The 23339-nt window shown below is 35.8% G+C and overlaps 1 protein-coding gene across 1 annotated transcript in view; it reads left to right on the forward strand.

Moving 5' to 3' along the window:
* Positions 1-23339, forward strand: part of Khc-73 (Kinesin heavy chain 73) — a 959680-nt gene that overhangs the window by 631515 nt on the left and 304826 nt on the right. Inside the window, exons 24-25 of the mRNA XM_090386270.1 lie at positions 680-812; positions 12476-12719. Coding sequence (XP_090242396.1) covers positions 680-812; positions 12476-12719 — 377 coding nt within the window. The remainder of the gene's footprint in view (positions 1-679; positions 813-12475; positions 12720-23339) is intronic.

Consider the following 23339-nt stretch of genomic DNA (forward strand, 5'->3'; position numbering starts at 1 on the left):
ATTGGCTTTTCAGTTCAGCCTATAATTTTGCTTAATTCATTACAACATATAGGATATTCACATTCTTTCTTTCTTTTTCACACCTATACTATCACATATTTCTGCTATCCTTTTCCTATTAGCCTTTCCTATTAGCTTTTGTCTTTGTGTAATTTACGCTTCCACCTTCACACTTATCTGACTTATTAATTCCATATTGCATGTGTGTGTGTGTGTGTGTATATATATATATATATATATATATACACATACATACAGGGGATGTCTGTTGAAAGTGGTTGAAAATTAATTTCCCTGGAATGCCGTTATATCTCTTTTACTATCCCACCTTAGAATTGCATGTTCTTGCAATCCATATATCCTCTTGTAGCAAGTGTCTGCGATACAAGTAGCTGAATCAAATGATAATATCAGTTGCTCCTATTTTACTACGGTGATGCAGTGCATTTGTAGCAGATATTTGTGATTTGTGAAGGCATGATCTTTTGAAGTTGAATAGTGTACATATCAAAAGGAATAAGTTGCATGATATATTAAAAGTCATTTCATTATGCTAAACTGTCAGTTTCATTTTGCCAAACTGTTTCTTTAATAACATTAAATATAAAATAAAAAAATATATAAAAAATAATGTTTATTAAACAATAAATAAGTTGTTTTATTCTTTTTTTTTTCTTAGGTGGGTTGAACTAACACGAAAAATAGAGCTAAGGGTAGAAATTCACGAACTCAATGAACAAGGAGACTATGCTCCAGTTGAAGTTATTCCTAAACCAGACATTTTGACTGGTGGCATTTATCAGTTGCGACAGGTAAAGAAATCACATTTATGAAATGACATCGCTCCAGTTGATTAAACATAAATTTAACATATTAACTCAGCAGTGGTGGCAGAGCACCTCACAGATGCCCCTCCAAAATAATGTTCTCATGTTAACAAATTTATTTGTTAATCAACAAATAAATATGAAATTTTTTGTACCTTTCTAAATATAGTCAAGCATTTATTGCAATGGTTTCTGAAGTGATTTTTCTTAGTTTTCTTATAGAAATTTGGTGCAAGAACCTATCAGGTTCCTTGCCACTGTTTTTGCAGCTATTTGGATTTTTCTTGAAGAATGCATGGTTTCAGACAAGTGCCAATGCCGACCGGGCTAGCCGAGTAGGTAAAGTACCTGCCCGGCAACCCAAAGGTCGCGGGTTCGATTCCCGCCTCGGGCTTGGATCAAAGTACTGCAAAAACCTTGGGAGGTGCAACATGGCCACAGAAGCCGATGCGCCAACAACTACCAAATAAAAAAAAAAAAAAAAAAACAAGTGCCAATGCTGTGTTTGTTTAAAGTTCCAGGTCACTTGTGTTTCCATTCCCACTAGGTCAACAGACATATACTGTCTTATGCTAATTGTTTTTGAAAGATTATTTTTTGCTTTCATAGCATAAGGACATTAACATGATACCTAATCTTCTCTTAAAATAGCCACTACTCTGTAGGAAGCAACATAGTTAATTTCACGTGCTATGAAGGGTGACAAATTTGAAATAAATTTTGAAATAAGTCTTAAAATTGAAATAACTAATAGTATCAAATATACATAATAATTTTTTTAATAATATTTATATGCATGAGCAGAAATATATGTGCATGTTCAGTTTGAAATTTTACACACCTAATGGTCTTTTATTTAGAAAATGTAAGAGACTAATAGATTGATGCTTCTATTTTATGTCTAATACATTTTTTTGTAATTTACAGCAAAATTAATAATTTTTTTGTGTTTTTAAAAGGAAAAGATCTAAAATGCACAGCTTGTTTTAAAAATTTTAGTATTTTTTTATTTAAAAGTTTTTTTTAATTAAAAACTGATATTAAGTAATTGATTTAATTTAATTTAATTGAATATCATTTCTCAATTAAAAACAAAAAAAAAAAAAAAAAAAGGAACTATTGACATTGTTCAAGCAGAATTCAAAAGAAAAAACTAAAATATTTTCCAAAAATTAAAAATAAAATGGGCACCTGTCAGGTGCCATGCCACCATTTTTGCTATAAATGAGTTAAATACTGTATAAATATCAGTTGTTTTAATTATTTTTTTGAGGTGGGAATTCAGAAAATTTGGCAACTTAAGTGAGTAGGATAGCTACAACATTTAAATACATGAATAATAAGGCTCTGAGAGGCAATAATAAAATGAATGAGGATGAAATTTTCAAGGTTATAAACGATTCTAAATTTAAGTCATAAATTTAGAATTTTTTATTTTTAATTTTTGAATTTAAAAATTCTTTTTTTTTTGTATATATACAAAAAAAAAAGAATTTTTACGGGGTCATAAATTTAAGTTATGGGGAGAGATGTTTAGACTGGATTGCAGGAAGTTTTATTTTAGCCAGCCCATTATAAATTACTGGAATAAGTTACCTACATGGGTGGTAGAGGCTGACATTTTGGGGAAATTCAGAGGTCAGCTAGATAGTTACCTATGGGAGGAGGGAAATGCATAGGTTGTCCATTTCCTTTTCTCTTATTATTATTTATTTTATTTTATTTTTATTTTTAATTTTTGAATTTAAAAATTCTTTTTTTTTTGTATATATACAAAAAAAAAAGAATTTTTAAATTCAAAATATTTGATGAAAAATTTTATTTATTTTTTTGTTGTTTGTTTGTTATTTGGTTTTTAGGAGCATTAGCAACTAAGGCCATATTGCTCCAGGGATATGCAGTAGTCATTCCCTGACCTTTCCGCATCCTCCATATTTGATGGTCACGAACCCCGGTCTAATCAAGAAGCATATGCTATGCACTGCTGCTCCTACTCACCTGGCTACGGAGGCACCATTTATTTATTTTTATTTATTTATTTTTTTTCTCTGGGTAACAGAGTAATGGAAATCTCAAAGCAAGAGTTCTGTCATTCATTCATGAACTAATGATAAATATTCATAAGTAACATATTCATCATTTAAACATGTCTGAAAGTCTTTTGAAGATGAGTCAAGGTGTGGAAGATCATTTGATGCTCTTAATATTGAAATAGCAGCTGCTGCTGCTGCTGCAGAATATTAATCATGAATAATTTACATATAAAGTTTCATTTTCAGATTGCTAAGTACAGGGGTGGACAAAATAATGAAAACACATGTTAAGAGTTAAGATATGCACTAATATGGCATTGGACCACCCCTTGCTCTTAAAACAGCAGTATTCTATGTGGAATAGAACTGTTTTAAGAGATATATTGGACCATTCTTCATGGAGGATCATTTCAAGCTCCTTAAATGATGAATGTGGCAGAAATCTGCTTCTCGCTCCCCCTCTCCAAGTATGTCCATAGTGGCTCAAGTCTGGTGATTATGCAGGCCATGGGAGATGCTTAGCTTCAGTTTCATGCCTCTCAAACCCAAATTGGACACATCTGGTGGGTTGGAGCATATCATCTTATTCCATGGGATAAACCTGGTCACTCAGAATATCAAGGTAATCAGTAGCAGTAATTTGATTGTTCAGGGTAATGAGTAATGATAAGACCTGAATACCAAGATATTGCTGACCAAACCATTTTTAATCCTTCTCTACGTTTGATGGTTGGCACAAGGCAGTCAGGATGATGCATTTCCTTGGAAAGTCATTAAATGTAAACTCTCCCTTTTGTTGGAAAAAGCGTGAATGATGATTCATCTGAAATTATGATGTTTCCATTCATCAGCTGTCCAGTTTTTGTGCTGTGTACTCTGTTGCATCTCTTTCTAGTATTACCATAAGTAAGAGTGGCTTGGCAGTGGTGACTCTTCCATAAATTTCAGCTTTATGAAGTTCTCACTGAACTGTTTTGGTGGAAACTGGATTACCGAGGCACACATTATGTTCCACAGTTATTTTTGAGGCACTCATTTTATATTTTCAGGCTACAATCCTTTTCAGGATCCAGCAATCTTTTTCAGTAAACTTCAGTTTTCAGCCACAATTTGTCCTATCAGATTTTGTTTTTTTACACTTGGTGAATGCAGACATCACTTTTGATACAGTTGCTCTGGATGCATTAAATAAATCAACAGTTTTAGTCACCGATACCCCTGTTAAACGTGCACCAACAATTTGACCTCTTTGGAATTCAGGTTGGTCATTTTCTTTGTGTACCTTTTTATATTACCTCTAAATAAACATCAGCTTTCTATCTCTTTCCTTCACAGTACTATGTGCAAGAAACAAACAAAAAAAATAATAAAAAATCATCCGTGCATGTTCATAAATACGTCATACAGCCATTACAAAAATATTAGGTTTTTCCATTATTTTGTCCATCCCATTGGTAGCATTGAAAAGGTCATTCATAAGTCTGCATATCTGAAGTGGCATCAAGATGAATCAATTGAAATAGAAGAAACTTGGCAATCAGTCTGTTCATAGTTATTACAAGCATAGAGTCATCCATCATGCCATTAAAGGATGTCCTTACAAGCAACTAACTTCTTGCATTTAGAAATCATAAATTTAGCCATCTTCAGAACAGATTTTCAGGTGATGCAGTCAAGCAGCTGTTAATGACTAATTTGAGAAACAGGTTTCAGAATTTTATTCAGTAGTATTAAACCTGCAAAAGAAGTGGAACAGGTGCATTGAAGTAAAGGACATTAATGGAAATAAAATTATAACTGAAATTAGTATCTTTTTTATACCTAAGTTGCAAAAAATTTGGAATGCTCTCCTAAATATAGTTTTTTTTTAAATTTTTCATTCTAAATATTAATTATGAATGTGATACTGATGTAATTTGGTCTTGTTGCTTTAGACGCTGAATTCTGATAGGATCTTTCCACTTGTTCAGATTACGAACCTAAGGGGGCATAAATTCAAATTAAGAAAAGACAGATGTAGAATAGATGTGCAGAAATTTGCCTTTAGCCATCAGGTGGTTAATTGCTGGAACAAACTTCCATCTGTTGTTGTGGAAGTTGATAGGTTGAATAAATTTAAGGAGGAACTGGACAGGCATTTGGAGGGAATAGTGTGTTTTTTTTTTTTTTTTTTTGGCTGATGCTGTATAAGCTCATACACTTGCTTTCTTGCATCACATGTCACTACTACTACTACTACTGAAATTAGTAATAGCCTTAATTAATTTTACATAAAACTATGTCATTAAGAGGAAAAGGTAAACTCAACATTTAAATGAACTACAGGTAATTCTCATAAGGAAAGTGCACACATTCTAGGTGACTAGACTCATATACTTGAACTTGAAACTTTCCTAGGAGGAGTTCATCCTTAGCCAGTGGAAGAAATAGATGAGAAAGATGAGATAACTGCAATGAAAAATACATGCATCCTGCAGTTCTCTCTGTTTTTTTTTTTTTTTTTTTTGTTTTTTTTTTAATGAAAACCCCAAGCATGAGAGATATTAGAACCTATAGTACTTAGTACTGGTTGGAGGTAGAGAAGATGAAAGAAGATATTTGTTGACATTAGACTTGAACTTCTGTAGATTGTAATTTTCAGGAAATACATATGAAGGAAAGTTGTTCCAGAAAACAGAAATTGAATGAATGAGGAAGAAGAAAAGTTGGTTCTGTGAGTTTGAACTTGGACAGTAAGAGGATGTTGACTGGTTGCAGCACGTGTTCGGACTGCTTTGGAAGAGAGAGCAGGAATTATAGAAGCCAATTCAGTCAACTTCCGTGAGCAGTGCTCATGGAAATATCTATTGAAAAGGCATGCAGCAGAAACAGAATGTTTATGAGACAGAGAGTGGAGATACTCTGTTAGAGATGAGTCATTAATTTACCTAACTGCCCTCTTTTGAATGGAATCTAGAAGCCTGAGAGAGGTTTTGGGAGCACCACCCCATATGTGGGAAAACAATATTCCATGGTAGGGCAAATTTGTGATTTGTATAGAAATGTACAGTATGTACATTACAATACAGTATATATGAGTATTTCCTGTATGATGTCTAGTATTGCTCTTATGATGAGCTAAGAATTTTATGTTGTTTGGATGCCATATTGTAGAAAGTTCCATTGGACTTTTTGCATTGCACAAATCAGCTATTGTTTTGTTGATACCATTTTATTACCAAGCATTTAAACACAAATTACATTCAACTTAATTGAAGTTTATTGAGCATAACTGCTTCCTCTATTTTTTTAGAACAGGCAGCATAGTAGAATGACAGTGAATTTATGAGCTCAGTTCGCTGTATTTGTGAGGCTTAACTGATGGTGATAAGCTCTTCTAGAGGAAATAGAGAGTAGTAATAGTTAATAGGTGCTGCCTATTAATAATATTAGTAATAGTTAATAGATGCTGCCTATTATGTATTTGGAAATACACCTGTAGTGACAGTGTATTCAGTTTAGAATAAGTGGAAAAGACTAATTTCATTATGTGTTGAAAAAACTTATTTTAAATGAAAAGTGGTCTAGCCAGTTAAAAGTGGTAAAGTAAGGTAAAAAAATACAATGAAACATGTATTGTGTTGCATGCGATTTCTTTATTGATAGAATTAGATTGACAAAATCTGGTTTTTAATCTCAGCTATCGTTTGATTAATTAGATGTTTGAAATATTTTATGTTTTGAAAAGCATTTGGATAGACTGATTCTTTCATAAAAATTTTCTCCATCAGACTTGTGCTTTATTGCTTAGGTCTGATGAAGAAACACTAGTATTCATGTTTTCAGTACTAATTTTTTTGAATGAATGATGTAAAAGAAGTCAGAAATTTACCTGTATGCATTGGTTTTCTGTGTATGTGAGTTTTTAAATTTATTTTGATTGCTAAAAGTAGGGAGATAATAAAATTAAGGCTTTTATACATATTTTACATACAGCTTTGAAATCAAAAAGAATATTTAGAAGATATGTATGAAAGTACACAAAGCTTTGAGAGATATGCTTGCCTTCTTTTCATTACCAAACAACTATACAAAAAACCAGAGTGGGCCATAAAATCAGAATCTCATAATGGGGGGATTTTAACTTTCAAGAGGTTGACTGGAATTTCTGGGTTTGTCACTCACACACTAGCAAGACTTTTGTAGATTTTTGGATGACTGTTTTCTACAGTAGCATGTTAGAGAGGCAACAAGAGGGAGCAATACTGTTGATTTGGTTATCAGCAGTGATTCTTCATGCATTAAAAATCTGCAGGTAAAAGACCCACTGGGTGGCAGCAATCACAGTGGAATTTAATTAAAGACATAATTACTGTCAAGGGTAATGGGAAAGACTTTTGCATTCATAAGGGTGACTACAGTGGACTACAGTGGTCTCAAACAGTTTTTAAATTCTGTGCAGTGGGACCAACTGATAATGCTACCAACAGCAAATTCTAAATGTATTCAGGGAAGTAATCAAAGAAGCTCCTAGGCTTTTTCATACCAACGAAGAAATATTGTTCAAGGCTTAGACCTAAATGGATGTCAGATGAACTATTGAGACATGTGGCAGAGAAGAAAAATGCATGGATGCAAATAAATTATTGGGTGATAAAAACCTATGATATATATAAATTAGCCTGTAATAAGTCACAAAGGAGGTTAGGCAAGCGAAGGCAGATCATGAGAAGTCTCTGGCAAAGAATGCAAAGAAAAACAGCAAACACTTCTATGCTTATACCAACAGTAGAAGGACGAGGTTGAATCATATTGGGCTACTTGAAGTCTGTGGGTTAACTGTTGCAGAAAAATTCAATAGGTTTCTGCATCTACATTCACATATGTGGAATTCTTTAGGGAAAGGGATGCCAGAAGTTTATCAAACTCTATCAAGGAGCTAAATAAATTTGTGATAGCAGAAAGGAAAATGGAGGAGAAATTGTTGAAGATGGACATAAAAAAAAGGCACCTGATGAAATCTATCCAATTGTTTTAAGAGAGGCAGAAAAGGAGGTAAGCAAACCCTTAACCATAATTATGAGAGCATCCGTGGATTCAGGGAAGGCCTCTATGGACTGGAGATGTGTAATTGTATCCCCAATTCATAAAAGGGGGATAAAAATGTCTGTTTCATGGAAAATAATGAAATCATTGGTTAAAGAAGTAATGCAGGGCCATCTGGACAGGCGTGCAATTATAATGCAATCACAGCATGGATTTGTTAGGGGGCAGTCTTGTCTAACCAGTCTATTAGATTACTATGATGCAGTGTCCAAGGAACTGGATGCAAAAAATAATTTTTACTTCATAACTTGGATTTCAGAAAGCTTTTGACACCTGCAAATAAAAGACTGCTGTACAAACTGGAGCAATGTGGCATTAAGGGCAAGTTACTGCTATGGATAAAGGTATGGTTAAGTAGAAGAAGACAGAGAATGGTTATTAATGGGCCACTGCTCTTTGTGGACTAATATGTTATTTGTGGAGTTCCCTGGGGTTCAGTGCTGGGCCCATTGTTGTTTTCTGTTACGGGAGAATTTGTTTGATGAAGATTGAATCTAGGGCGTGGAGGAATAGACCGTGTTCAGATGTTCCAATTATTTTTCACCATCAGTGTAGTTATGGCATACAAGTCTTCCATGGCTCTGACTCCCCCTAAATTGTTCATCTAGTGGTAAAATAGGACACAACCTCTGCACCCTCGACTTTTACAGGACTTTCCCATAAAAACTGTAGTTTGGGTTGTGTTGTGTAAACATAAAAAATCTTGCTATGCTTAAATTTTCAATGCACAATAACCTTTTTAAGTCCAATTCTGGTGCTTTCTTGTGTGAATGAGAATTTAGCTGAGAGAGAGACAATAATTCAATAAAACAAACATTTATTGTAAATATATATAAAAAAAACCACGATCATACAGCATACTTACAACATTTAAGTAGTTAAAAGGACAAGGATAAAACATAAATAAAGTAAACATGAGTATAACAATAAAGAATATAACAGTATAAGAACAATATAACAATTTATGTAAGCTTCTCATTCGTATCCATATTACATATAAGTAGCCATTAATCCAATCATTATTACTCATTATTATCAGTTATTTTGTCGTTAGGCCTGACGTAGCCCAGTGGTCAGGAGCGAGAGTGCAGAGCACGCGTTCCTTGAGTGAACCGGGGTTCAAGCCCGTGACTACTAAATACGATAAATATTTGTATTGACGATTTATTGTAAACTCTACTGACTTGGTTGTCGTGCCGGAGTATAAACAGACAATTTATTTATTTATTTATTATTACATATTTAATGCATACGATCATCAAGAAAACATGAAACCCTTACATATATCATACTGACATTTGAAATACTAACATACAAATACTGGAATTTACTATGAACAAATCATTTTATCTATTTCATTATTGCTCTCGCAGACATTAGCTTTCATACTTATAAGATAGCCATTTCAACTTACCAAGCTTATGGTGGGCACTGTCTGGTCAGAGGACAACTCTGGGTGTTCCTGCCAGTTGAAATACTTGATCATTGGCTCTATTCTCTGCTTGGCTTTTGGAAACTACTTCTTTGTGATGTGGGCTCACAGGATCTGACTTCTCTGCACTTGTCATTGTCTTCTCTCTGCTCCTTTCTTCTTCTCTTTTCTCTTTGGGTCCTCCAAGAGCTGCTTTTATGTCCAAAATTCTTTCAAAATGTTTATAGAATGTCCGCTTCTTATTGGGTGTTAAGGTGAGAGAGAGAGATTCATGCCCAAAACACTCAGTTGGCACGTGATGGAAAAAACATAAAAAGGGGTAATTAGTTATCCCCATCATGCCACATGCCTCATGTGTTCAAAATGTATAAACACCACTCCATATCTCCTTATTCGGAAATCGTAGAATGATGCCTTGAGCACATGGACACTTGCATAGACTAAGGTATTCACGTCTCTTCCTCTATTCTAGCCCTTTGCCAACATACCATATTGCCTGAACTTCTCCAATTTTTATAAAATTCTGCTAACTCTTCTGACCCACATGGTCTTAATAGATATAACTGCAATGTTTAAGTAAACACTGGCTCTTAGGCAAATTTTATTGCTGTTTCGAGTGGAGATTTTTTGACCCTTTTTCTTACATACACTTTTAAATGATCCTTAATTGGGGTTTTTTTTTTTTTTTCTTTAACTGAAACTTTAGGTTATCAAGGAGTGACACAGGAGTTTCAAAGATAACAGGGAAACAAAAGAGTATATAGTAATTTAGTAACTAATGATATTAATTAATAGTAATAGGATTAAATGGGGGGGGGGGAAGCTCCACTCAACATTTCATTATTTATCAATGATATTGACGAAGGTATATCAAGCTTAACGTCTTAAAGTTTACGGTTGATACAAAGGTTGGCAGGGTGGTTAATGACAGTTATCAGCACGAGCTACCTGATATGAAAGAAGTGAGTCATATTGGGCTACTTGAGGTCTATGGATTAACTGTTGATGACTCTGCTCAGGTTGTGGACAAATTCAATAGGTTTTTGCATCTACATTCATACGTGGAATTCTTTAGGGAAGGAGATGTCAGAAGTTTATCAAACTCTAACAAGGAGCTAAATAAATTTGTGATAACAGAAAGGAAAGTGGAGGAGAAATTGTTGAAGATGGACATAAAAAAGGCACCTGGGGTGGGTGAAATCTATCCAATTATTTTAAGAGAGGCAGCAAAGGAGGTAAGCAAACCCAATGCAATAATTATGAGAGCATCCTTGGATTCAGGGGAGGTCCCTATTGACTGGAGATGTGTAAATGTATTCCCAGTTCATAAAAGGGGGGTAAAAATGTCTGTTTCAAGGAAAATAATGAAATCTTTGGTTAAAGAAGTAATGCAGGACCATCTGGCTTTTGGCACTTGCACATAAAAGACTGGTGTAGTACAAACTGCTGTACAGTCTGGAGTAATGTGGCATTAATGGCAAGTTACTGCTATGGATCAAGAGATGGTTAATTGGAAGAATACAGAAAGTGGTTATCAATGGGCCACTGCTCTTTATGTACTAATGTTACTAGTGGAGTTCCCCAGGGTTCAGTGCTGGGCCCATTGTTATTTTCGATATTTATCAATGATATTAACAAAGGTATATCAAGCTTAATGTCTTAAAGTTTACAGATGATACAAAGGCTGGCAGGGTGGTTAATGACAGTTATCAGGGTGAGCTACTGCAACAAGATCTAGGAAAAATGGATCGATGGGCTGAGAAATAACAGTTGCAGTTTAACATTGATTATTCAGGAGGTGATTATTCCATTGTATAAGGCGATGGTCAGGCCACACCTAGAGTACTGTATACAGGTCTGGAGGCCTCATTTCAAGAAGGATGTAGAGATGCTGGAACGAGTACAGAGAAGGGCAACAAGATTAGTGAATGGAACAAAGGGGTGCTCTTACGAAGAAAGGCTTAAGTTTTGCAAATTACAGTGTCTGGAGACTAGGCACCAGCGAGGTGATCTGATAGAGGTGTATAAAGCCTTGAATGGTTTAAGCATGCTCAATGCTGATGGGATTCTTCCTCTAGCTCAGAAAAATCACCTGAGAGGGCATAAATTCAAATTGAGGAAAGACAGATGTAGGATAGACGTGCGGAAATTTGCCTTTAGCCAGCGGGTGGTTGGTTGGTGGAACAGACTTCCATCCCTTGTGGTGGAGGTTGATAGCCTAAATAAGTTTAAGGCTCAGCTGGACAGGTATTTTGAACGAACAGAGGGCTGAAGTGGAAGTGGGTTTTTTTTTTGGCTGATGCTGCATAAGCTTGCTTTCTTGCATCAAATGCCTCTACTAATGCTAATGCTAATTGACAAATGCAAGGTACTGCATATGGGTAGCAGTAACCCCAGAGTATCTTCTCAACTGTATCGTACTATACTCAGGACCGTGGATAACGAAAAAGTCCTTGGGTAATTGTATAATCAGACATGAAATTCTCTGAACAGTGCAGACATGCTGCCAGGACAGCCCATAGGGTTTTGTCAGTGATATACAGAAACTTTGCTAGCAGGAATAAGGGGGTGACTATCCCTTTGTATAAGGCCATGGTTAGGGTGTAGATCTGGAACAGGTGGAAAGAAGGGCAACCAGACTGGTGAAGGGAAGAAAAGGGTGCTCCTACCTAGAAAGACATCAGTTCTGCAAATTGCAGCATCTTGTAGGCACCTTCAGGGAGATCTGATTGAGCTGTTTAAAGCCTTGATTGGATTGAGTAAGTTGCATATTAATGGCATTCTTCCACTTCTGAGACTACACATGTGAGGGGACATAAATTCAAGTTGAGGCAAGATGGTTGCAGGATAAATGTGTGGAAGTTTGCCTTCAGCCAGTGGGTGGTAATTTGTTGGAACAGGTTTCCGTATGTTGTAGAAGTAGATGGGTTGAATAAATTAAGGGAAAAACAAGACAAATTCTTGGAGGATGTGGATGGGTGAACTGTGTAGGGCTTTTTTTTTTTTTTTTTTTTAATTTTTTGGCTGATGCTATATAATCTTGCTTTCTTACATCATTTGCCACTACTACTACTAAATTTCTTATTTTGATTTTACAGGGACAGCAAAGAAGAATTGTTGTTAGGGTTCAACCAGTTCAAAATTCTGGCACTCTTCCAATTATTTGTGAGCAAATTACAAGTGTAGCTATTGGTTGCGTCAGCTCCCGTTCTAAGCTTCAGAAGCCACTTGACTCCTATCAAGAAGAAGATCTCAGCCTTCTGCGGGAGAAGTGGTCCGAAGCTCTGATGCGGAGGCGGCAGTATTTAGATGATCACATTCAGAAGTTAATCAATAAACAAGGTAAGATATCAGTTCTTTTTTATGTAAGTTAGTAAATAGAGTAATACAATTAATAGTCATTTACTACAAGACCAGTATAGATAACTAATAACTGGAAAGCATTCCAATTTGATGAATAAACCTGTGCAAGACAGGAGTGAGGGATTATATACAGGTACTTTTTTCTTATTTTATTTAGAAGTCACTTCAGGTGCATGGAGGGGGAGTAGCATTATTGTAATGTTTCAGAAGCTTATGGTTTACGATAAATTATACGTCACAGCTCACATTAACCGACCATATTCAGAGTAACGTGATATTCATTGAAAGAATTTAAGTCAAACTAAATGCAGCAGGGCATCATATGTTCAAGAGTATAAATTATCTATATAATATCGGTGTAAATACACCATAGATAACTCTTAAATGAAAAAACTACGATAGTAGCGCAAAAAGGACATAATTTTATCTGTATCTCATATTGTGCACCTCCTTGACAATGAGTTGCCATGTATTGCACTACCTCAGATAAGCAACGCTTCACTAAAAGAGAAGACTATTGTTACTTATTCTCAGTGGGCACCACTCCTTCAGCTCGCACTACTCAAAAGCCCATAAATTCCTTGAATAGGCAATGCTTCCCCATTAGAGAAGATTGTCGGAAACTCGGTGAGTATCAGTACCAGATGGCACCATTTCAAGGCTATTTTGTATTTGTGTGGGATAATAACTCGACTATCCAGTTGTCCCTATTAGACTTAGAAAAGCAAAAAGGTAGAGGGAAAGTAATAGTAGGAGTGGAAAAGAAACGGTGTAGAAGAATGAAAGGGACAGTAACTCCTTCAACTCATACCACTCAAAAACTCCTCGAATAGGCAACGCTTCCCCAGTGGAGAAGGCTGTTGTTACCTATTCTTGGAAACTCCGGACATCATCAGGCTCCCCCTGGTGCTGTTTCAGGCCTTTTTGGCCCTTTAGCCTACCCACCAGTGGGTGGGTAGGCTATTGGCCTATCATCGGTGGGTGGGCAGGTACCCTGGTATTGCAGACAAGACAATCCAGTTGTGAAGATAATCCCACAATATGAGAGATGCTAAAAGGTGTACATAATAATGTTTAAGTCAAACTAAATCCAGCAAGGCATCATATATTCAAGAGTATAAATTATCTATATAATATATATGTAAATATACCATAGATAATTCATAAACGAAAAAACTATGATAGTAGTGTAAAAAATGCATCATTTTATTTGTATCTCATATTGTGCACCTCCTTCACAACGAGGTGCCATGTATTGCACTACCTCAAATGAGTAAAAGAGAAGACAATGGTCTTCTCTTTTAGTGAAGACAATAGTGAAGACAATAGTAAAAAACTAAAGAAAAAACTTTAGTGAAGACAATAGAAAAAAACTAAAAGAGAAGACAATAGTCTTCTCTTTTAGTTTTTTCGTTTAAGAGTTATCTATGGTGCATTTACACCGATATTGAAAGAATTGTATGAAGGCCTGTTTCACAAAAAAGTGTTAGGGTTTTTTTTTTTTTTTTTTTTTAGGAAAACTTCAAAGGTGATAGGTATTATATTAGGGCCATAGTATCTAGTACTGGGCATAGGTTGAAGGCAGAGAAGACAGAGGATGCTTATTGACATTTTACTTGAATTTCTGTAGATTGTAATTTACAGGAAATACATACAAATATATGTATAAAGGCTATTTTGTATAAAGGGTATTCCAAAGAAATGAACTAGAAAGGATAAATGAGGAAAAGGAACAGTTAGTTCTGTGAGTTGGGAGTTGTACAGCAATTAGATGTTGACTGATTAAAGCATGTTCAGACTGGTTTGAAAAAGCTGTGGAACTACAGATGCTAATTTGGAAGAACAGTGTTCTGGAAATCTCTAGAAAATGCATGCAGCAGAAACAGAATTAATTATCCATGAGAAACTGAGTGTTTAGTTTAATGGAGAGAGTTTGTAAGAGATAGGTCATTAACCTGGCTGCCCTCTTTTAAATAGAGTCCAGAAGCTTGAGAGAGGTTTTGGGGATATGACCACAGCTGTGGTCATATCCCCAAAACCTCTCTCAAGCTTCTGGACTTTATATATACATTAAGTATACATACTTTATGTATACATAATGGACTTTATGTATACATAATGGACTTTATGTATACATTATGTATACTTACTTTATGTATACATCTCAGAGTAGATCTGAGATGTATACATAATCAAAAGCTGTTTAGAAGAAAAATAATACTGAGAGGAAAAATTAGAACCCAACTTTTTTTTATGTGCAGGAAGCAGTATTTGTCATGTCATGTGAAAGAGAATGCCAAAAGGTAATCCCTATCTGATCTTGTTTGAAAATCTGAGTACCATCGAAGATCAACATGGAAGAAGTAGATTATTTTATGTGAGAAATAAAGCAGGACTGCATTTAGAAATATTGCAGTTTTCTAAGTTTTGGAATACTAAGTTTTCTTACACCCTATTGGAGAATTACCTGGAAATTAGCATTTAAGAAATTGATGGATATTTCATAAGTTGAAGCTGTTTGCAAAGGCAGGGTTTCTCAAAGTGGAAGGAGAAATGTAGTGTGCTATCATTAGCAAAAACGTTGGATAGGATTTCCAGCCAGTAAAGGGAAGCCATCAGTATATAAGATGAAAAGAGCAAGAATTGAACCTTGGGGAACAACGTTGAGAAATTAGTTGCAATTGTTGTTTGTTGAGAGGTTAGAAGACAGAGAGAGATCTGTCATCACCCGCTATGAGCAGTCAGAGAAAAAACTGGCTGCCATTTGTAGAAACAGGTGGCAGACCATAAGATGGGAGCTTGTTTAGAAGATTTTATTCCAGGTATGATCAATAACCTTGCAAGTATCAAGCTGATTGAGTTTCACTGAACTTTTATGTTTTTAATTTTTTCACCAGACTTACCAAAGATGAATTACACAAGCCAACATATCACTAGGGGGTTGGCACTGACAGAAACTATAGTAGTGATATTGATCAGGTGGAAAGTTTTGAGATAGTTTACGAGTTAGCAATAGCATTAGTTGAGGCATATGATGCAAGTAAGCAAGCTTATATAGCATCAGCCAAAAAAAAAAAAAAAAAAAAAACCCTTCCCATTCTTGGTAGTTAATGGATTTCTTCATTGCTTTGGGAAATTTGGAGATAAATGCAATGGGATTATAATGCTGGCCAAAAAAAAAAAAAAAAAAAAAAAAAAAATGTACCTCTGGAGCAAAAATTGCAGATTCTTGAAGAAATTGATCTGCTGATTCCAAAAATAACAAAATTATGTCCCTATCTTGTCTCTATTGAAAGAAATATCGAAATTTTAATAACCTAATGAATGACATTTTAAATATCATATAATAATACATGTGTTATCTTTAAAATGTCATTCATTTTAAAATACTTTAATCAAAAAAATAATGTACTACAGGGCAATGTTTACCACTCAGAGAGTTTTTCTTTTAGTCTATTTTACTTTTCGCTTAATAAATCAGCATTAATCTCCCATCATGGTAGTATCTGAGTGACCTTGGTACCACTTTTCCACAATGGAAAAGAGGTACCAAGTGGTGTCCTAATGAAAGATTCCCCTTGCTCATCATTTACATACCCAAATTTTAAGGGAAAAAACTAAAATGGAATGAAGAAAATGAATTTTCAAAGATATTTATAACATTGTACTAAGTTCACACCAGAGATTCATAAATATCTTTGTTTCTTCTTCCAAGAAATCCATGCACAGCTGCTTTAAATGGTCACCAAAGCTAGTTTAGTATCTGTAGCTATATTTCAAGTATATCATCTTTGAGGAATTTCTTTATTTGAGGTCCAATGAAAACTCCTCCTTCTCTTTTCAGTTTTGCACCACTTAAATTGGGAAACACTTCTCTTAGATAGCAAAATATGCAAAGGTGGGAAAGGAACCCCTTTTTGTTCCTGCCCAGTGCTGCACAATATGTTTTTCTGTTGAATGACTATCCTATAAACATATAACAAAACAGTATATTGTGAAACCTAACTGTAGTCCCAGTAAGTAATCCAATTATTGTAGAATCACCATGGACATTATTGGTACTTTCTTGAACTCAGAATCTTGGACTTGCTTTCATGTGTTTCTTTCAACCCAGTAGCAGCAGCATGAAGTTGACACAATAATTGTTGAGTCACTGAAAAAACAGATGCTTGCGTCAGAAACAAATGTAGCTGGAAGCTCGTCAGGGACTTAAGTATCTCATGATCCACAAAGTGATGCACCCCGATTCATGTCCCAGAAAGAACAGACAAGTGTGACTGCTCTGGTTGAAGGAGATTTAGTTTTGTTGGGAGATTCTATTGCCAGGGAAATGGCTAATATTTTTTGCAATTAACATAGGTGGACCAGAACCAGGGTATGTTTGCTGGAGCATCAATTGATGATGTTACCAACAGAGTCAGATTTTAAGGGGGATAAAGATAGCATCATTATTCATATGGGCAAGCAATATTAAATAAACACAACCTGATGATTTGTTGGATAAATATAGACCCATGCAAAAAAAAAAAAAAAAAAATGCCAGAGTGCATACCAACAGTGTCTACAATTCTGCCCAGATACAATAGGAGGGATTATATGCTGAAAACCTTGTGGATTAACTCTACACTTGTGAGAGTCTGCAAGCCTCTGGGGAAAAATTTTTATCAGCCTGGCCTGCGCTTGTAGGTAGAAGGAATTTATTTTGTAGAGACAGTATTCATTTAAACAAAAGTGGTGCAAGAGTTTTTTCCAGTGTAGCTGAGGGTTAAAGAAAACTGCTAGTTAGTGGGGAGAAGGATAATATAGACACATGTTTATCTGATAATATGGGTCAAAGTAATGCTTGAACACATCTTCTTTTCTATTGCCACAGCAGCTGATGTTAACAAGATTTTCTGAGGGTGGCAATGTTTCAATTGAGTAGGAAGATAAAGCTAGGAAAATAAGCCTAAACTTCAAGGGATGTGTCAAGGTAAACTATAAAAGAATACTTAGTCTTAATTGTGTCTACACTAATGTCAGGAGTGTTGTCAATAAAATGGGTGAATTTGAACTCCTGGTTCGAACACATAATTTCGACATAATAGGGGGTAACAGAAACATGGTGCCATCTTGAAATTGAGGATGATGAGTTCCAGTATGGTATGTATAATGTATTTAGGAAAGGTAGGGAAGACAGAAGGTCACGCTTCTTATCAAAAGTTTGTTTGTTTGTTTGTTATTTGGTTTTTAGGAGCATTAGCAACTAAGGCCATATTGCTACGGGATATGCGGTCGTCATTCCCTGACCTTTCCGCATCCTCCGTATTTGGTGGTGATGGGCTTATCAAAAGTAACCTGAGTGCTAAAAGGGGTTTTACCAAGTCAAAAGTTACTTCTGCCAGTATTGTAGTATGAGTTAGTTGGAAGCAAAGCTATAATGAGGGTGGGAGTAATTTACAGACCAGAGCATTGTGAAGAGTATGACGAGAGTCTATACATGCATATGGAGTGGGCAAGCAAGTGCGAATGTCTTATGGGTGGCTTTGATCTGTGCCTAATTGATTGGAATAAGTGGTAGGGAAACTCCTCATAGGGTACAGAATTTTTAAATACACTAGATGATTATTATTTCTACCAACATGTTAAGAAAAAATACTAGGGGTAAGAATATTCTTCACATCATTATTCACAAATCAGATGACATCATGGTGTTAATGTACAGAAACCATTGAGTTATCATGCAATCGCTAATTGAAAGATGAAGAAAGATGTTGCAGTAGTTAAAGGTAAAGGCACAGGTTTTAATTTCAGAAAGGGGACTATAGCAGTTTAAGGTTCTATGTGGCATCTATTAATTGGGCAGATTGCAGAGGGAAGGCAAATACATTATAGTTATGGAATACTTTCAGAGTAATAATTCGAGAAGCCATGAACACATATATACCATTAAGAAAATATGGCATGCGGAGGATGCCAGGATGGATGAATTCAGAGCTGGCCAGCCTAATAGGAATAGAAAAAGAGCACGCGGGAAAGTTATAGAGTGATGAAAAGTACTGAAGCCTACAACAGCTACAAGTTGGTCTTTAATAATACCACAGATAAAGTTAAGGTGGCCAAGGCTGAATATGAAAAAGCACTTGATAAGAGAGCAAAGAATGGTGACAAAGAGTTTTTGATGTATGTAAATACAAAATAAGAAAACAAATCAGATTGGACCCTTGTGGACCAGCTGTGGGAAAGTCTTAGATAAGCTGGTTTTGCTGATGAGCTGAATAGGTATTTTGCACCAGTCTTTACTGATGAAAGACCCTTTATGCTGAGGAGAGGCTATGCAAGTGAGGCTGAGCCATGTGAAATTAGCGATTTGAAAATTAGAATGCCTCTTCATTAGAAAATCTTTCAAGCCTAAAGGCAAGTAGCACCTAGAGTTGATTGCACATACCCAGTTATTTTGAGGGAGGTGGCTAGAATGTGTATTGAACCACTAAGATTAATTATGAGGGCATCTTTGGACTCAGGTGAGATTCCTTTGGATTGGAGAAGTGCAAATGTATTGCTAGTACATAAAGGCAGTTCTAAGAGTGAAGTCGGTAACTTCGGATTGATTAGTCTGATTTCAGTGGTAAGAAATCTTAGAGGCAATGATCAAGAGTGCAATCCAGGGACATTTAAATAAACATGGCATTTTGAAGGGCACGCAACATGGTTTTGTTAAATGAAAATCATGTTTAACTAACCTGGTAAGCTATTTTGACACAGTTACTCATGAGCTAGATGTAAGAAGGAATTTCAACATAGTGTATTTGGATTTTAGCAAGTCATTTGACTCAGTCTCTCATGAGAAGTAACTGTATATGCTGCAACATGTTGGGATTACTGGAAGGTTCTAAGATGGACGGCAGGGCAGAAGGCAAAGGTTGCAATTAATAGTTCTTCAGATTGGTATAATGTCAGAAGTTGGGTCCCCAAGGGATTGATCCTTGGATCACTGTCATTTCTCATTTTCTTAAATGACATTGATGAAGGGATAGAAGGCACAATGTCAAAATTTGAAGATAATGTAAAGCTTGGCAGAATCGTTAGTGATTATTGCCAGACAGCACTCAAGAATGACTTGGACTGGATTCAAGAATAGGCAGCAAAATGGCAGCTATGTTTTAATGCAGCCAAATTCAAAGTCTTACACTTGACGAATAGCAGCCCAGAGTAATATACACCTGTTGGGGATGAATTAAAAATAATAGAGGAAGAAAGCAATATGGGCAAACATGAAGCTTTCTGTGCATTGTAAACAGCTAGCCAGGAAAGCCTATGGCGTCTTATCGATGATTAATCAAACAATATCTTGTAGGGATATTCCCATTGTACAAGCATTTGTAAGACCTAATTATGAATTCTGTGTCCAAGTGGAAACCTTATCTGAAAAAAGACAGTGAGCTTCTTGACACACTTTTGTTGACTCACATGGTGAACTCGGCAAAAGTGCAACTGTACAAGGAAAGACTTTGATATGTGGGTTATGGAGCTTGGCAACCAGGCACCTTAGAGAGAGAGACCTGATTTTTTTTTTAGAGATTTATAAGACCCTGAGAGGGGTTAATAAAATGAAGGTGAAAGTTTCACCATTATAAAGAATTCTAGAACTAAGAGCCATAAATATGGGATACATATAAATTAACAGGTGATACTAAAGCCTGTGATAGATATAAGCTGGTCTGTAACCAAGTCACAAAGGAGGTTAGGCAGGTCAAGGCAGATTACGAGAAATCCTTGGCAAAGGATACAAAGAAAAACAGCAAAGAGTTCTTTACCTATGCAAACTGTAGAATGAAGGGAATGAATCAGATTGGTCCACTTGATATCGATGGTTCAACTGTTGATGATTCTGCTCAGGTAGGTAACAAACTAAATGAGTACTGTATTTTGCATCTACATTCACACATGAGGAGTTATTCAGGGAGGGGAATGCCAGAGGTGAATTAAACTGGCAGTGAGCTAGATGATTTTGTAATAACTCAGAGCAAAGTGGAGGAGAAATTGTTGACGATAAACATAAGAAAGACACATGGGGTGGATGGGATCTATCCAGTTATATTAAAGGAGGCAGCAAAGGAAGTAAGCAAACCCTTAGCCATAATTATGAGAGCTTTCTTGGACTCAGGAGATGTGCAAATGTGACCCCAATTCACAAAGGAGGATCAAAGGGTGACACAAGTAATTACAGACCTGTTAGTTCAACTTCTGTTCCAGGGAAATTAATGGAGGCACTGGTTAAAGAAGCACTGCAGGATCACTAGACAAGACTCCAGTTATAGCTCGGACACAGTGTGGGTTTGTTAAGGGGAAGTCTTGTCTGACCAATATGATTGGATACTATGATGTGGTCACAAAGGAACTGGATGCAAAGAATATTTTTGATATTCTTTGGTCTGAACATTGTAGAAGTTGATAGCTTAAATAGATACAAAGCAGAACTAGATAAACATTTGGAGCGAGCAGATGGGTGAAATGGTTTTTTTTTTTTTTTTTTTTTTTTTTTTGTAGTTGTTGGCGCATCGGCTTCGGCGGCCGTAATGCACCTCCCAAGGTTTTTTATTGCAGTACTTTGATCCAAGCCCAAGGCGGGATTCGAACCCGCGATCTTTGGGTTGCCAGGCAGGCACTTTACCCACCCGGCTAGCCCGGTCGGCCTGATTCTATATAAGCTTGCTTTCTTGCATCATGTGCATTTACTAATGCTACTGCTAATAAATTCAAATTACAGGGTAAGAATTTTAGACTAGCTTGTAGAAATTTTTTTTTAGCCAATGATTCATTGATTGCTGGAACAAGTTACCTTCAAAAGTGGTTGAGGCTGACAGTTTAAATAAATTCAAAGGTCAACTGGACAGTTACCCACATGAGGAAGGAAGTGCATAATTTCTATTTTCTTATCTAATTTATTTTTGGTCTGTGGCTTCCTTGCACTATGTGGCTAATACTAATAAGCTTGCTTTCTTGCATCATTTGCCACTACTAATGCTACTACCAAAACTCTAGAGATTGGCTGTACTGTCCTCTGTGGATGAAAATGCTGGAGATAATGACCGGGGGGGGGGGGGGCGATTTCCAACCTTCAAGTTGTTGTTGTTGTTATTTGGTTTTTAGAGCATTAGCAAATAAGGCCATATTGCTCCGGGGATATGCGGTGGTCATTCCCTGACCTTTCCGCATCCTCCGTATTTGGTGGCTCATGGGCTCAAACCCCGGTCTAATCAAGAAGCATGTGTTACGCACTGCTGCTCCTTCCCACCTGGCTATGGAGGCACCCCAACCTTCAAGATGAAATGTTTCAGAACAATAAACAGAACCAGTTGGATGGAGTTGTAAACTATTGACAATAGAAGAGAAATTAACTACATAGAACCCATTTTTGAAGTTATAACAAAAAAAAACAATTGCAGTGGTTTGGATATGTATGTAGGATCACTCGGGACAGATTTCCAGACTACTCCTAACAGAGAGAATGGAAAGAAAAAGAGGAAGAGATGGCTGTATCAATTATTTAAAATCAAGGAAAACCTGACTAGAAAACATAAAGGGTTAAGCTGACTCTCTCCACCCTTAAAGAGCTGTTTTGCCTGGCAAATTATAGGGAGCATTGGAGAAATGTTCATAGGTGACTCATTCCACCTTGGGGCAAATGAGGAGAAAGAAGAAATATCACTACAAACTTCATCTACACTACTTAACTGTATAAAGCAGAAATTTGGACATTGGCTACAAAACAAAAATCTGAAAAGCGGTTTCAGTATGGAGTTCTGCCTTCTGTCCTTATTTTTAGCATTTATCTAACTATGTATCCATTAATTATTATTTTATTTTAATATTCATCCTTAACTTATCTTTAACTCATATTCTAAAGCAGCATTTCTGAATCAGTAATACCCCTACACTTAGGGATTTGCAAGAGAAGTCTTGGGGTAGGGAGGCTACACCAACACAACTGTTGAGAAAATTGAATTTTGTTTTTAGTTTGACAGTTCCTGATTTTCTTTTTTTATTATTGTTCACTGATTATTATTGTTTTCCCTCCCTCAGTGGACCTTATTTAAGTGATATCTATTGGGAGGGGGACAATTGAAAGATCATCTTACATTTGGGATAAATTTTTGGTGTTTAAAACTGCAAATTAGACTGCTATTTAAGCAAGCAGCAAATGTAGAAGAAATGAAGGAGCAACTTTTTTAGCTTTCAACTAATAGTGTATTGAAGATGAAATGCAAGGTTTGGGACTTGGCATATTTCCATATTCTCATAGAAAGTATAGGTTGAATATAAACAACTGCGTAACATGGCCCTCACATAAACTCCTTCCATTCACATCAAGCTATTTATGTGAGGCAAGTTTTTGCTTTGATGGAAATTAATGTAAATTGAGAAATGATATGCCACTAGAAAATGATTTAATTGATTATGACTCTCACAATCAGTTAAATTAGTGTTACTTTTGGCATTTTAAAATCTTGGCTTTAAAAAATTTGATTTCATCCAAATAAGCTCAAATTTCGCATAAAAGTAATTTTATTTATCGCTGTTTTACTAATACTTGTATAAAAATGTATGCGTACATAT

This window comes from Mastigoproctus giganteus, chromosome 12, assembly GCF_048544385.1.
Source record: "Mastigoproctus giganteus isolate SK-2022 chromosome 12, ASM4854438v1, whole genome shotgun sequence".
In the NCBI taxonomy this organism is placed as follows: domain Eukaryota; kingdom Metazoa; phylum Arthropoda; class Arachnida; order Uropygi; family Thelyphonidae; genus Mastigoproctus; species Mastigoproctus giganteus.